This window comes from Cetorhinus maximus, chromosome 25 (assembly GCF_964194155.1).
Source record: "Cetorhinus maximus chromosome 25, sCetMax3.hap1.1, whole genome shotgun sequence".
In the NCBI taxonomy this organism is placed as follows: domain Eukaryota; kingdom Metazoa; phylum Chordata; class Chondrichthyes; order Lamniformes; family Cetorhinidae; genus Cetorhinus; species Cetorhinus maximus.
Window position 1 is genome coordinate 18,939,399 of NC_135903.1, and position 17,429 is coordinate 18,956,827.

Consider the following 17,429-nt stretch of genomic DNA (forward strand, 5'->3'; position numbering starts at 1 on the left):
CCCATATATAGCAAATATATTGCACGCTCCTAAATTCATTAAACTTGGTTGGAAATACAGCCGAAGTCCTTTCTACAACAACAGTGGGCATCAATCCAAAATTCAGGAGAAACCTCTTTACCCAGTGAGTTGTTAGAATGTTGATAATGTTACCACAATGTTTGAAGCAAATAGCATAGAAGCTCTTATACGGATGTGAGATAAAAAAATGAGGGAGAGTGGAGTAGAAGGTTATAGGCTGTGAAGGTTAGATGACGTAGGGTGGGAGAATTGTGGGGCATAAACATCAGGATGGACAGTTTTTTCAAATGACTTGTTTCTGCACTGTCCATTCTATGAACTCCTATTGTAAACTCAGATGTCTCTTTACCAATACTCGAACATTCTCCAAGGCCCTGTGGTCAGTCAGGGATATCCAGTCTGTTAGTCTGAGGCTGGCAACTCTCAGTTGCTAACAAGCCAGACACCATCAAATACTGTACCGAATACTAGTGTGGGTACCTCAAATGGAAAAATGCCCAGTATTCAACACAGGAATGTAGCAACCAGTTTTAAACATGTGTTTGAATGCATTTTTACTGTTTTTATAATTGCCATCATTTCTATATTTGATTAGTTTGGGAGCCAGGCCAGGGACAATATTCAGCAATGTAGTCAACTTTCAGATATGCTGCTGTATCTTAAACTGTCAGGTTATTTTTAAACAGTAAGTGCAAGATTTTTATGGTTAGAAGCCTTGGGATCCCAAATATTTCATTAAATAGTTTGAAAAATGCTAAACATATAGCACAAATGCACCAGCGTGAAAAATCTTTACATTTGTGTTGAGGTGTGCAACAAATGGAAAGAAATTAAGTTCCAAATAAGTTGTTGAATAATATACTCTTACGATACAATAGGCCAGTCACACCACATTATTTGCATTGAAGGAAAGTGATTTTGGCCTTGCATCAACATGAACAATGTGATGTAACTCAGGTGAGTAGTTTAAGGCTCACTTTCACATCAAGTGTGTGTCAATTATAAGTTATGTTCCTGATCAATAAAATTGTTGATCCTTGCACCTGAATTCACCATGAACCGTCTGGCTGATACTGGCTATATTTTCCTTTGCAGAGCTTCCATCAAACATAGGAACAGGAATAGGACATTTTGCACCTTAAGCCTGTTCTGCCGTTCAATTAAACTGTGGCTGATGTGTGACCTCATGCCATGAACCCATCTGCACACCCACCTCCCATCCCCTTAATACCTTTGGCTTGGAAAAAATGATCAATCTCAGTTTTACTATTAATAATTGATCGAGCTTCAATTGCCATATGTGGAAGCAAGTTCCGTGGCATGAAGGTGTGTTGCCTTATTTCATATATATTCAAAGAGGCTGTGATTTCTGCTAAGCGCTGAATCTCTTCAAATCTAATTGCTGGGCGATGGTCCAAACACTATGCCACAATGTAGTCTGATGTGGTTTTGCACATGTTATTCCTCACAGGGTAAGTCCCTGAGTCCAGTTATGTTGTTGCAATGAGGTACATCTTTGAAGGGAGGGAGGGAAGATTGGACCGAGAATTCTCTTCACCACTATCATGCACCTCCCAGCAACCAGTGATGCAGTAACTTAACTAGACCAGCCTTATAGATACTTTGGCTACAAGGGCAGGTCAGGTGTTAGGAATTCTGTGTTGAATAACTGCCTCCTGACTCCCCAAACCCCATCCACAAGGCACAAGTCAGGAGTGTGATGAAATACTCTTCATTTGCCTGGATGAGTGCAGCTCCAACAACACTCAAGAAGCTTAACCATCCAGGAAAATGCAGCCTGCTTAATTGGCATCCCATCCACCACCTTCAACATTCATTTCCTCATCCACCAATGCACAGTGGCAGCAGTGTGTACCATATACAAGAAGCACTGTAGCGACTCGCCAAGGCTCCTTTGCCATCACCTTCTAAACCTGCGGTCTACCATTTTGAAGGACAGGGGCAGCAGCCACATGGGAACATAAGCACCTGCAGGTCCCCCTCCAAGTCACACACCATCCTGACTTGGAACTATATCGCCATTCATTCGCTGTCACTGATTCGAAATCCTGGTACTCGCTTGCTAACAGCAGAGTGGGTGTACCTGCACCACATGGACTGTAGCAGTTCAAGAAGGTGGCTCACGATCTTCTTCTCAAGGGTAATTAGGGATGGGAAATAAATATTGGCAGTGGTGCGAAAACAGATCACTAACCTGTATTGTGAGCTAAAGGAAATGTATATCACGGATAGATTGCAGGTGGCAAAAAAAAGGAAAACATAACTTCCAACAAAACCAAGGTGGTTCCCCATTACCTCAGTGGGTAAGTATATCATGTGATGTGATGCTGAACTATTTGGAACTGGAAAATCTAAGGTTAAAATCATTCATCTGTGTTGAATGAGATAATTTCAGATGACCCTTCAAAAGGGACATGACATTTGGGCTCAGTGGCTAGAGGTGGAGGAGAAGTTGCTATTCTGGAAAATGCACAAGGAAAGACCCACCCTGCAAAATGCATATTGGTGGACACTATGCTAAGGAGAGAATTGGGCGCAATTCTTTTGCATCTTCAAAGTTGACTGGCCTACCAACACTCACAGTCAAGCTCACACAAGAAGAATGAGCTCTTGGGTAAAGGTAATCAGCATCTCTGGAAGAATACCCAAATATGAGTTCTCACTTTCAGTAGAAGAGATGTAAGGGGGAAATCGAGAGAGACATTCAATAGGGAACAGGATCTATCTTTATTGAGAATCTGGTCCTGGAACTCTCACTGCACTGCAATGTCAACACCTCAACATGTCAAAGGAAAAGCAGAGAGCTCCTTCGGCAATTTAAAAAAAAAATTATATGGCTCTAATGGATCTCTTATGGCATTACAGCAAGTCAAAGAAAAATCTGTTTCAAAACAGAAACATTAGACTATGTAACATACTATTTATTATTGATAATGCAGAGCAATACTTAAAGCTACAATTTATAATTGCTACAAGTGGGCACGCCCTGAGGTCACTTAGAGATGAATTGCTGTCACTGAAGGAGCTTGGCAACTGCTCGTAAATCTCCGATTGCAGGTCAGAAAAAAGGAAACAGTATTAACTGGCCTTTCACTTTTTGTTGTAGTATTTTTCAAAATGCACTTACACATTGATCGGCCCTGTTTCTGTTATGTTGTGATTTTTTGAGATATTACAGATATGAGATTTGAATCAATCAGAAACAATAGCAAGAGACTTTGTATAGGTGACATTTTCAAGTGTGATGAATACACTAGAGCAAGGTTGGTCCTGTAAGTCCTTGCTTTAAATTGCCCCGCTTAACATTGTTTCTTTTTAAAGTCACTTATTCATTAGGGCCTGCTTTTCTGATTTGCATTGTCACGTTCATTTCTATGTCATTTGTAGGCATTATTGGCTTCAGAGTTGCATAGAACCATAGAACCATAGAAAAGTTACAGCACAGAAGGAGGCCATTCAGCCCATCTTGTCCATGCCAGCCCAAGGACACCCAGGTGCCTTTTCTAATCCAACCTTCCTGCACCCGGCCCATAGCCCTGCAGCTTACAGCACTTAAGGTACAGATCCAGGTACTTTTTAAAAAGAGTTTAAAGTTTCTGCCTCTACTACCAACTTGGGCAGCGAATTCCAGACACCCACTACCCTCTGCGTAAAAAAGTTCTTCCTCATGTCCCCCTGACACCTTCTGGCACTTATCTTGAATCTATGTCCCCTGGTTCTAGAATTCTCCATCAAGGGAAACAATTTTATCCTGTCCACTCTATCTATTCCCCTCATAATTTTGTACACCTCAATCAAGTCACCTTTCAGCCTTCTTTTTCTAAGGAAAATAACCCCAACCTATCCAATCTCTCCTCATAGCTACACTTTTCTAACCCTGGCAACATTCTTGTAAACCTCCTCTGCACTCTCTCCAGAGCTATTACGTCCTTCCTGTAATGTGGTGACCAGAACTGCACACAATACTCCAGTTGTGGCATCACCAGTGTTGGCATCGGAGTTGTGTGTCGGCATCAGGGTTACGTGTCAATGCCAGAGCTGTCCATTGGAGTGAGAATTGTGCAGAGCCAGAGTTGCATGTCATCATCGCAGGTCAGTATACATTAAGTGAATAGAAATCCGATTGAAATTAATCAATGGAAATTCAGGCAAAGAATGCTGGAAACCCACCTGAAGGTGATTGAAAGACTTGGGCAGCGATCTGTGACACAGGATTAAATGTTTTCTTCAAAGGGTGATAAATGTTCGGGAAGAAAATCATTGGGGCCAACTAAACATAATGTGCAGAGATAAAAGGAGATGTTAAAATATAATGCAGCGTTTCATGATTGAAAGGTCACCAGGTTACCAAAAAATTTTTTTTTAAATGCACTTAGCTGTAAGACTGGAAGAGTTGCAGAAGAAAGCGTTTAGATTTTAGAGAAGCAAATATGGCAGAGACTTTCTGTGGAGTTTAGGGAAAGAGTCAAAGGACCAGACTTCTGGACTTAGGGAAGGTGAGAGTGACTGCCCTTGACATCAAGACAACATTTGACAGAGTGTGGCATCAGGGAACCCTAGCAAAACTGAAATCAATGGGAATCAGAGGGAAAACTCTCCATTGGTTGGAGTCATGCCTTGCACAAAGAAAGATAGTTGTGGTTGTTGGAGGTTGATCAACTCAGTCCCATGTCCAAATGCAGCAAGACCAGGACAATATCCAGGCTTGGGCTGACAAGTGGCAAGTAACATTCGTGCCACACAAGTGCCAGACAATGACCATCTCCAACAAGAGAGAATCTAACTATCGCCCCTTGAAATTGAATGACATTACCATCACTGAATCCCCCACCATCAACATCCTGGGGGTTACCATTGACCAGAAACTGACTGGACTAGTCATTTAAATACAATGGCTACAAGAGCAGGTCAGAGGCTAGGAATCCTGCAACAAGTAACTCACCTACTGACTCCCCAAAGCCTGTCCACCATCTACAAGGCACAAGTCAGGAGTGTGATGGAAAACTCTCCATTTGCCTGGATGGGTACAGCTCCATCAACACTCAAGAAGCTGGACAGCATCTACAGCAAAGCAGCCTGCTTGATTGGCAGACCATCCACCACCTTAAACATTCACTCCCTCCCTCCCTGCCAATGCCCAGTTGCAGCAGTGTGTACCATCTACAAGATGTACTACAGAAACTCACCAAAGCTTCTTCAACAGCACCTTTCAAACTCATAAACACTACCACCTAGATGGAGAACAGGCAGCAGATGCTTGGAACACCACCAAATCAAGTCCCCCTCCAAGCAACTCACCATCCTGACTTGGAACTATATCCCAGTTCTTTCACTGTCACTGGGTCAAGATCCTGGAACTCCCTTCCTAACAGCACTGTAGGTGTTCCTTTTTTATTTGTTCATGGGATGTGGGCTTCGCTGGCTAGGCCAGCATTTATTGCCCATCCCTAATCGCCCTTGAGAAGATGATGGTGGGCCGCCTTCTTTACCTGCTGCAGTCCATGTGGTGTAGGTACACCCACAGTGCTGTCAGGGAGGGAGTTCCAGGATTTTGACTCAGCGACAGTGAAGGAACAATGATTCCAAGTCTGGGTGGCGTGTGGCTAGGAGAGGAACTTACAGGTAATGGTGTTTCCATGCAGCTGCTGCTCTTGTCCTTATAGGTGGTAGAGGTCATAAGTTTGGAATGTACAAACATACAAATTAGGAGCAGGAAAAGGCCATTTGGCCCCTCGAGCTTCTTCTGCCATTCAATAAGATCATAGTTGATCTGATTGTAACCTCAACTCCACATTCTTGCTTATCCCTGATAACCTTTCATTCCCTTGCTTATCAAGAATCTATCTAACTCCGCCTTAAAAATATTCAAATACTCTGCTTCCACCACCTTTTGAGGAAAAGAATTCCAAAGACTCATGACCCTCTGAGAGAAAAAAATTCTCCTCATCTCTGTCCTAAATGAGCAACCCCTTATTTTTAAACAGTGACCCCAGTGACCCTTCAGGATCTTAAAGGTTTCAATCAAGTCACCTCTTACTCTTCTAAACTTCAGTGGATACAAGCCTGGTCTGTCCAACCTATCTTCATAAAACAACCCGTCCATTCCAGGTATTAGTCTAGTAAACCTTCTCTGAACCACTTCTAATGCATTCACATCCTTCCTTAAATAAGGTGATCAATGATGTAAACAGTACCCCACATGTGGTTTCACCAATGCCGTTTAAAACTGAAGCTTAACCTCCCTACTAAATGAAAACATTCTCTTAGCTTTCCTAATTATTTGCTGTACCTGCAGACTAATCTTTTGTGATTTATGCACTCGGTCATCCAGATCCCTCTAAATCTCAGTGCCCTGCAATCTCTCACCATTTAGATAATAGGCTTCTTTTATTTACTCTTCCCGACAAAATGAACAATTTCACATTTGCCCACATTATACTCCACTTGCCAGATCTTTGCCCACTCGCTTGACCTATGTCCCTTTGCAGCCTCCTTGTTTCCTCTTCATAACTTACTTTCCTATCTATCATAGTGTCATCAGCAAATTTAGCAACAAACTTTAGTCCCTTCACCCAAATCATTGAGACAAATTATAAAATGTTGAGGCCCCAGCTCTGATACCTGGGCTGTTGAAGTTCCTACATTAAATGCTAAACTAACCAGCAATGCCCAAATCTCATGAATGAATAAGTTAAAAAAAAACCTCTCTTCAGCTTCTAATCATGGAATTATAGAATAATCAAAGTATACAGTACAGAAAGAAGCCATTCGGCTTATCATGCCTGTGCTGGCTCTTTGAAATAGCTATTCAACTCCATGTAGCTCTTTCCCCACAATGTTCTCCCTTCAATTTATACAGTATTTCTTTTATATTTAGTGACTTATTTTACTTTGCAAGTTATTTGAGCAAGGAATGCATAGTGCTGTGCATGCCTGGTATGGTATTTCAGCTTGTGCACTGTTTATTACAGGTGAGAAATGTCTTAAGGAACCTAACTCCAGCTTTAACATTGATCCCTATGGTAACCCATGATTCATTTAAAGTTGTTTCACTTAAAGGTGCAATTTTCAGGAAGGCAACATCAACTTTAAGTGAGGATTCACTGTACATAAATACAAGACAAGTTGGTAAATAGATATATTGAACAACCCCTAATGAAGCCATCATAACACAATAGCACTGATATTGCACCAGTGGATACTGGAGTACAAGTTTGTCCAAGTTCTTGGCTCTGTTATTTTAGCACTGGCATCAACTCCATTAAAATAAATAAGATAAAGCTTCTGTTAATAGAGCAATAAGAGAAGGTTTGGATAAGTACATTAAATATTTGTACACTGGCCTTTCATTGTGCAATTTTGTAAGATCATAAGTTCATAGGAGCAGGAGTCAGCTATTCAGCCCCTCAAGCCTGCTCCACCATACAATAACATCATATCTGATCTGATTGTGGCCTTAACTCCACTTTCCTGCATGTCCCCCATAAACCTTGACTCCCTTGCAGATCAAAATCTGTCTAACTCAGCCTTGAATATATTCAATAACCTATCCTCCACTGCTTTCTGTGGAAGAGTATTCCACAGACCCTCGGAGAGAATAAATGCCTTCTTATCTCCACCTTAAATGAGAGATTCATTATTCTTAAGCTGTGCCCCCTAGTTCTAGATTCTCCCATGAAGGGAAACATCCTCTCATCTACCCTGTCAAGCCCCCTCAAAATCTTACATGTTTCAGTAAGATCACCTCTCATTCTTCGAAACTCCAATGAGCAAAGGCCCAAACTGCTCAACCTTTCCTGATAAGACAAACCCTTCATCCCATCAGCCTAATGAACATTTTCTGAACTGCTTCTAATGCAAATATATCCTTCCTTAAGTAAGGAGACAGAAACTGTACACTAAACTCCAGATGTGGTCTTGCCAATGCCTTGTACAGTGGTAGCAAGACTTTCCTACTTTTATGCTCCTTCTCCCTTTTAATACAGGTGAATAGTCAATTTGCTTTCCTAATTACTTGCTGTATCTGTGCACTAACTTTTTGTGATTCATGTGCAAGGACACCCAGGTTCCTCTCCGCAGCATTCTGCAGTCTCTGCCAAAAGTGGGCAGTCTCACATTTTCCCACATTATACTCCATCTGCCAAATTTTTGCCCGCTCACTTAACCTATTTATATACCTTTGCTGACTCTTTTTAATCCTCCTCACAACTTGCTTTCCTGTATCATCAGCAAATTTGACTACAATACAGTCTCTACCTTCTCCAAGTCATCAATGGCCTAGATCTCCAGTCTCTGGACTGTCAGAGGCCAGACGTAACACCCAAGATGCACGTCGGGACCCTGATGCACTAAATCCATGGGAATTGCCCAGGAAGTTTGAACTTCCAATGGGCAATTCCCCTGCTCCCAGAGACCCTCGGAAAAGTGTCTGGCTCTGCGCTCGAGCCCAAGACTTCAGATGGTTCCAACTTACTTACCTGGATGGTTACCCATGAAATGTTAGACACAGAAATCCTGTTCTAGCTCCTGGGTAACTTTATAATGGAATCCCCATCACTCACCCCGCCTCCCCCCTCGACCCCCTGAGTACTACCCCCTGAACACCACCTACTCCCAACCCACCTACCCACCTGCCACCCTACCCACCTACCTCACCCACATACCCATTTACACACTCACCCATTCACTCAACAATTCACTCACACACTCATTCACTAACATGTTAAGAAGCTTCGGGACCTTTAAACACGTGGCAGAATATGTCAGCTCGTGTCATAAAATGGGGGCATAGCTTCTGCACGAACTCTCCTCACTGCTGTCTTTCCTGGATTCCTGCACTGAGGGGGTTCTGCAAGATGCTCAATTGGAAGTTTGGGCTGAAAAGTCACATGAAAGGAAGCGGGTAGTTTTCTCTCTGATCAGTGTCAGACACAGGGGCCCCGATGCTGAACAGAGGATTTGGGCCAATATAGACTGTAAAAAGTTGAGGACCCAGCACTGATCCCTGCGGCACTCCATTAGTTAGTTTGCCAACCTGAAAAATCACCCATTTATCCCAGCTGTTTCCTGTTAGTTAGCCAATTCTCTATCCGTGTTAATATATCGCCTCCAACGCCATGAGCGGTAACCTTCCATGTTGCATCTTATTGAATGCCTTTTGGAAATCCAAATACATTACGTCTAGTGGTTCCCCTTTAACCACCCTTTTTGTTACATTCTCAATGAACTCTAATAAATTTTTAAACAAGATTTCCCTTCTCCAAAACAATGTTGACTTTGTCTGATTATATTTGATTTTCTAAATGTCCTGCTGATATCTCCTAAATAATGGATTCTAACATTCTCCCAATGACAGATGTTAGACTAACTGGCTTATAGTTTTCTGCTTTATATCTTTCTACTTTCTTGAATAGAAGTGTTATTTTGCAGCATTCCAATCCTTTGGGACCTTCCCAGAATCTATGGAATTTAGTGGATAGCATCCACTATCTCTGCAACCACTTCCTTTAAGGCCCCAGAATGCAGGGCATCAGGTCCAAGAGACATGTCAGTCTTTAGTCCTATTAGTTTCCCTAGTGCTTTTTTTCTAGTTTTAAGTTTCTCTCTTCCTTTTGCCCCTGATTTTCAATCCCTATGCAAGTCAACAAACCATTAATCTACCATCAGGTGGTATCTTCCATTCTGGAGTTAAGTTGGGTGGCAGGAGTGGAAGTGGCACTGCCTACTTGTTGCAAAGTGACACACATAAGGGCATCAGGCAGTGTAAGTGTGTGAGTGCACAGGGATATCAGGCAGGAGTTTGGGCTGCAGGACTCAGCAGAAGATGGGGCATATGTACTGAATGTGTGCCAGCCACTTAATGCTCTCATTGTTCTACCAGTTGCTTGTTACTGGGGAGAGTGCAGGAGCTGGCATAGGCATGCATGCTCCTAAACTGCTCATGCACCCATTGGGATGTCAGTCAAGCCTTCTGTCTGTTTGCAGGATAGTAACCTTCACATTCAGCGGGAGCAGGCCAAGACTGGCAGCGGCATGCCAGACCTCAGGAGTCCTCACCACCTTTGAACAGGAAGCCGCCAAACTAGCCGGGGAGGACTGGGGCCATGCCTGGGCTGAAGGCGAGACAGGGCTCCCCAGTAAGCCAGTGAGGATGGCTCCAGTCTGCAGTTGTCAGATGCATCGACAGAGTGAGACATAGATAAGGGAGCCTGGTTAAACATTCATTAAATCTTTCTCTTCTCCACTCCAGCAAGAAAAGGGGGAGCTAAAGAACCCAGCCCACCCACAGCTCCGGCTCCAATCCCACCTCTGAGAGTGTGTCCTCAGAGGATGCGCCATCACAGGATTCACTTGCATCCTCCACCAGCACAGAGACATTCACCTTGGCAGGTACACATTCTAGAGTAGGCTCGGGGTTCACAATCTGGTGAGCACCTCACTGATACGAGTCCACAGCTGGCGGAGGCAGTGATAGCTGAGGTCTCTAACACTCAGAGGGCTGTTGGAGACCAGGCCACTGCTGATTTCGAGCCTCTGGACCATAAGGGACATGTTGGAGATGCAGAAACAGGCAGGGGAACATCTGGCAGAGATGCCAGCGGCCATGCGTAGGCCGGACTGAAGGCTGAAGGAGTCTGTTCACGTTCTGCCTAATGTCATGGCTCTGGCATGCAAGCACTTGGTTGCCTCCATGGAAAGGATGACGACACCTTGGAGACCAGGGCCAGCAGAATGCACAGTGGCTGCCAGATATACACTCATACTTGCACTCCACCGCTCTAGCTATGAGTGCAGTGCAGCAATGGCTAGGCGAGAAAGGGAAGAGGCACCTCAACCTCCCTCCAGGTGCCCCATCTCCTCAAGGAGCCAAGGAGGTGCTATCACGCACCAACAGGGAGGGGGAGCACCAGCCAGGCACATCGGGGGCTTCATCCCAGAGCACTCCAAGGGTGCCCTGTCACTCAACCTCCCCTCTGCCAGTAACCCCATCACCTCCAGCAGGTCAAGCCAAAGGGGCTACACCTGCAGCTGTGCAGGAGACCCTTAGCAGTCCAGGCCCCTCTAGGCCTCAGGCCACCAGAGGGCACCTGCCAAACTCCTCACAGTCTACAGGGCTTAACAGTCAGCAGGCTGCCTACACCTCAGCTGTGGGTATCAGGGTTGCACCTCAGTGTAGTGTTAGGAAAAGAAAGGCAAAAAAACATTAAGGGCACAAATGTGGCACAGGCACAGCTGTATGATCACTGTAAATATCAATCATGGTTGTAAATCTATGTATAATTGCCCCGTGTTTATGCTCATTGTATACTTATTATGCTGCTAGTTGCTGAAATGAGACCCACGAGTTATGGAGGAATGCTACTGTCTTGGGGGTTTGACCATAGAGGTGAGAATGCACCTGAACATTACATACCCGACCATGACCCTGTCACTCCCACCCTACCAGGTCCAACTGCCCCGTCATTGCCAATCTACCCTCTGCCTCCCAGTACTCTAATCTTAACCCTCAGGACCCAAACCTAGACATCCATGGTCCCACCATTTAGACACCTCTGCCACCGTCACTGTCCAGACAGCCCATCCCCCAATCAAAAACATGACCAATCCTCACTTGAACAGATTAGTCTGCTCTGTTGGCTGCAGAGAGCCTGTGCTAACCTTTCCTCTCTTGCCTGCCCACTGTTCAACCTTTCCCAGCTAACTCGTCCACCTTTGCTCTGCCACTGCTCCACTCTTCCCACCTAACCCTGCCTCCCTTGCCTGGCCACTGCTCCACCCTTTCCCGCTAAGCCTGCCTCCCTTCCTCTATTCCTTGGTCATCCTCCATGAAACTTGCCGCTGCCACCATGCAGTCTCAAGAACAGGCTGGCATTTCCAGACACTCTCCAAAGGGGACACTGCAGCAGCAGCTCACCATTAATCATGGAAGGAGTCTACCTCAGCAGGTGCAAGCCACTTATGTGCAGTTGTAAATGTGAATACAAACATTTCTCACTGGCGGAGAACTTAATTTGGAGGGGGGACTTAATTCTGGCTAGCTGGCCTTTTAATGAGCATGCATGACATGCAAATACATGCATAATGGCTTCCCAACACTCTTCATCGGGAAGTGCGACCTGCCTTTAAAGCTCCAAGAACTCAATTGGAAAAGTTCATCCCGCCCTCTGGAAACTGATTTTGGCCCCTCCGCTTTAATAAGTTCCCTCGACCCCGTTAAACTTCCTGCTTGAGGTGGGCCCAAAAGATTGCACTCAGTGCCTCAGAATCTGAATCCAAAAAAATGCCTCATTTCAAATTATTATTTGTCAGTCGTTTAACTGTATTTGATTTACTACTTTGGTGACGAAGATATCAAAGCAGAGAAGCACAAATTAGTTACATACAGATGTGCCTGGTTTATCATTCTACCTGGTATTATGACTTTTGCTGGTCTTTAAATTACTCTGTTATTACGATTATGATTCCAATAAAAACATTACATAGACAGGGAGTTCCGCCTCAACTAGTCTGTCTTTGAACATTTCAATCAGCAGTTGCTTTCAAGAAATGTTATGGAGCCCTCATGATAAACCTTGGGGAAATGCACTAAAAAATCAAAACTGAAGGAAGTTACTGATTTTTGTTCTCCATTTAATCTAAGAACGTCGACAGGGGATTTGTCTTTGTGCATTTCTCCGACTCTTATTCAGAAAATTATTAATTTGAAATTCACAGAAAAATCACCATTTTCAGATATTGTATTAAAGATATAAGAATCTAGTTATTTGGCACTCAGTGTTTTGGCTGTGACCCAAGCCACTTTGAATGATCCAGAAATGAAAGGAGAAAAAGCAAAAAAATTGACAAGTGGCCCAAACAAATTCATTGGATTCATTTCTTGTCGTTCGTGCTTTGCATCTAACTTTTCCCCATTTCCAAAGGATCACTTTGAGCAACGATGGATAGATTACTGGGAGCACTTACTCACCCCCAGCTTCAATATGGGTGCCTCAACTGGAGTATTGCATCCAGTTCTGGGTGCCCCACTTTAGGAGGGATGTGAAGGCATTAGAGAGGGTGCAGAAAAGATTCACGAGAATGGTTCCAGGGATGAGGAACTTCAGTTATGTAGATAGATTGGAGAGGCTGGGACAGTTTTCCTCAAAGAAGAGAAGGTTTGGAGCAGATTTGATACAGTCATAGAGGTCTACAGCACAGCAAAAGGCCCTTCGGCCCATTGAGTCTGCACCGGTCAAACAAGAACCTAACTATTCTAATCCCATTTTCCAGCACTAGGCTCATAGCCTTGTATGCCATGATAGAGGTACACAAAATCATGAGGGGTCTGGACAGAGTAGATTTGGATAAACTGTTCTCATTGGTGGAAGGATTGAGAACAAGAGGGCACAGGTTTAAGGTGATCGGCAAAAGAAGCAATGGTGACATGAGGAAACACTTTTCCATGCAGTGAGTGGTTAAGATCTGGAATGCACTGCCTGAGAGTGTGGTGGAGGCATTTATGAGGGAACTGGATTATTATCTGTAAAAGAAGAAGGTGCATTTCTAGGGGAAGAAGACAGGGGAGTGGCAGTAGATAAATTGCTCCTTCGGAGAGACAGCACAGACATGATGGGCTGAATGGCCTCTTTCTGTGCTGTAACCATTCTGTGATTTTGTGATATCCTCTATATGTCCTCATGTGGCCCAAATCTGCTGGATCTATGCTGACTGCATTAGGTCAGATATTGAAGCTGGAGTTTTACAATTCAAAGAACGTCAGAGTGAAAAAATAACACAGGTTAATACCAGTCCCACCATGATTTATTAATCTACCAAAGTATTATTATCCATGTTCTATTTTCTCTTTCTCTCTAGCTGTTGTTTTTACCCCTTCCTTCCATCATGGATTATTCTTCATCTGTTGGAAATGCAGTTGACTTTCTCTAATGTTTGAATTTTGCTTCAAGAGGTTCAGGAGAATCTTGGAGGGGATTCAACCCTTCACCTACTCTCCCTTCCTGAGGGGATCTTCCACCCTAACAAAACTGTAGTCATTATACAGGGGAAAACGAACGCCATGCAGTTCACTTGAGCACTCAAAATAAACGGGAAAATTTTCAGCAAAACATTAATTGACAAGGTTGCTTCTTCAAATAAAAATTCCATGTGATGAACTAAGTCAGATAAAGTGGGACCTCACAAAAGTTCATGAGAGTTGGAGATGAACAAGTGTTAGTCAGTGATTAGATTACTCTAAATTTGGTGTTTAAAAGCCTGAAAATTGTAGCAGGAAGGAAGGGCAGAGGTTACCTAAAGTGATTTGACATTGCTGATGTCCTGGCAGTACAATGAGTCTTCATTTCAACTGAAGATGGAAGAGGAAGATTTCAGCAATTAAATACATCACAATGAGAAACAACTCCGAATGAGGGCTTGTTTATTGTCCAAATACAGAAAATAATCCACAATAATAAAAGAAATGTTAAAGGGCCAAAACCCTTATGACACCTCATGCCCCCCATTGGGGCTGGGTGGGGATCATACTTTGACATGGGTGGGTGTGGTGGTGATGAGATACCATAGGAGTTGGGTGGTGCCATAGCTTAACATGAGGGCCATAGGGGTTGTTTGAGGGTCATACCTTGGCTTGGGGTCATGAGGAGGGCCTTTTAAAAGACTCCCTCACCCAGAATTTGGTTCATGACACCTCTGAGGTGCAGTAAACCATGACACTTTGAAAAGCTGGCCCGATTCCATGGAAATTGCAGAGGACTAGTACATGCCTATCCCTGCAATGGAGCCAACCAGGCCGGGAGTGCAGGATAAGGTCTCACAACATGAACCAATCTGGGCCCTTAAAAGGCAGAGCTGAAAATCGTAAACCCTGGGAATGGGGTCAGAAATCCCAGAATCAGAATCCACCTCCCGTTTTTAAAGGGCTCCCAATCCGACTCAGTGAAAATCCAGCTCAATGTCTCTGTTAAAGAAAGGGAATTATATCATACAATAATGTGCCGACAGAGACTTATTGAAGGAATAAATCAAGAAACCATTTGAAAGGCATTACCATTCTTAGCCTTCGATATGTAGCATGGTTCAAACTAGCACATTCCCAAACCTGAAAGGAGAGTGAAGAAGAAGCGTATAGTGCATGTTAGATTTTCAGTTTAAAAAAAACTTAAGGCTAGAGTATCAAAATCATGCCTGTGTGTGCTGGCGTCAAGGGAGAATGTAAAGGTAAAATTTTAACTTGGATGTAAAGTGAGGAGCAGACTCTTTTGCAAATGACTGGAACATAGCAGTAAAACTGAAAGCTGGATTAAATGGGAGTTTAGGGAAACTAGAATGTGGAACTCACTACCACATGGAGTAAATGAGCTAATAGCATTTGATGCATTTAAGGAGGAGCTAAATTCACATATGAGGGAGAGAGGAATGGAAAGATATGCTGCCAGGGTTAGATGAAGCAAGGTGGGTGGGAGGCCAGTTGAGTGAATGGTCTGTTTCAGTGTCGTAAATTCAATGTAACTCTATCTAATCTGACTGAAATTTGCTGAACTTTTCACTGGGAGGAGAAGAGAACTGATTTTTGAAATTCTTTCTAAATTCTACGTTTTTATTACTGGAGCTAATGAAAGGGTAGGATTGTTTCTTTTTTAGTTCCTTTTGTCTGTAATTTTATTAAGTCAGGCTGATTGGTTATCTTGATTTTCTCTTATGCTCTTGATTATCTTTTGGCCATTTTTCCAACTCAGGAAATAAATGATTAGTAAGCCACTCATTGCAACATTTTCTTAAGAAAAGTACTTACTTTCTCTTTATTTTATTTGAAGTAGTATTCTACTGTCTTTGGGTTTTTGCTGTCATATCCCACTTCCTGGGGCCCGCCATTCTTTGAACTGGCCACGAGAGCTGCATGAGCTCCGTGTGAATTGCCAACAACGATCCCTTCACTTTGAGGAAATCCTCGGCCTCAATAATGCCAAAAAAACTGCTTTTATTCTAATGCCACCAAATCTCAGCGAATAGGTCTTGTGCAGCTACCTGCTAGAACCTTGAAGGCCTACACCACAGGGTCCCAAGCAAAGGAAGAATTTGCCCAGGCAATAGTCTTAGCAAATAGTGTCAAATTTACCTTCATGGTTGTGCCCACGCGGCAGGGACTGGAGGCGGCCTCCCATAGTATCTAAACAGCCGACAGTCAAAAACTCGTAGATGAGGGTTCGTAGGTACATTGCATGCCTCAGCACTCTGTGGCACTGTGCTCTGTGCCAACATTTCAGTCAGTTTAACATTTAAAGTGGAGAGGGAAAAAAGGAAAACCACAACTGCTGGGAGAAAAAAAATACTGAAAATGCTGGACGAGTACATAAAAATATGAGAAGAGGGATGGCTTAACATATTGGTTGCGATCAATCTTCAATGGTTACACCCAACATTCTAAACCTTTTTCCTTTCAAATGCTATTGACCTGCTGCACTTCTCCAACATTTTCTGGTTATATTTAAACTTATCTACATTATTAATTTTAGGAGATGAGCTGACTTGATTTTTTTCAACATTGGGTAGAATTTTCTCCCAGTCACGCGGGTTGGGTGAGAGTGGACGCAGGCGGGCGCGCAGCCAATCACCGCCCGCGATCTACTGCGCACCGCCATTTTACGTGCGCCTAGCGGCCCGCCTAGTGTGACACGCACCCGGAGGCACTCAGTGCTCCCTCTGCAGACGGGGGGAGGAGGGAAAGTCGGGGCATGCGTGCGAAAAAGCGCAGAAATCTCCCTGAGGCACAGAGCTGCCTCAGGGAGTTTAATTTCATTGTGAAAACCTGAAAAAAAATTTGAAAAAAATTATTCGGACGTGTCCCCTCATGTGATAATTCCACATGAGCTGGGACATGTCTATGAATTTCATTAAAAATTTTTATTAAAGTTATAAAATCTTCATGAAACCTCATCCCACCCATGGATGAGGTTCCATGAAAAATGTGAAGGCCGCCTGGGTTCTTCGCCTGCCCCCCACCAACCTTAAGGTTGGACGGGCAGCTCAGTTAATTAGTTTAATTAGTTTTTAAATGGCCTTAATAGGCTTTAGACAGTTCAGCGGATGTGCAGCCGACTGCACTGCGCGCGCGCCGAACTGAGGATCAGAATGATGCGTGGTGAAGTCGGGACGCACACCCGACCTTACCACGCGTCATTTTACGCCTCAGCGAGCGGGACCCACCCCTGCACGCCGACCAGAAGATTCAGGCCATTGATTTCTGGTTGAATATGGCCACTTGAGAGATGATTGTTGAAAGAATTTTCCCTCCCTATGTTAAGAGAAAATGTCATTTCAATCCTATGTTGAGGATTTCCATTGAAGTTTTCACTATGTACTATTTTTAAAGGTGTATCCTGGATTCAATA

General features: G+C 43.6%; 1 protein-coding gene across 1 annotated transcript in view; it reads right to left on the reverse strand.

Moving 5' to 3' along the window:
* The window catches only part of LOC144667946 (BMP and activin membrane-bound inhibitor homolog), a 31,369-nt gene extending 27,061 nt beyond the window's left edge, over positions 1–4,308 (reverse strand). The window contains exon 1 of the mRNA XM_078529581.1: positions 4,213–4,308. Within this exon, the coding sequence (XP_078385707.1) occupies positions 4,213–4,303 (91 nt within the window). The 5' untranslated portion in view covers positions 4,304–4,308. The remainder of the gene's footprint in view (positions 1–4,212) is intronic.
* Positions 4,309–17,429: the final 13,121 nt, after the last annotated feature.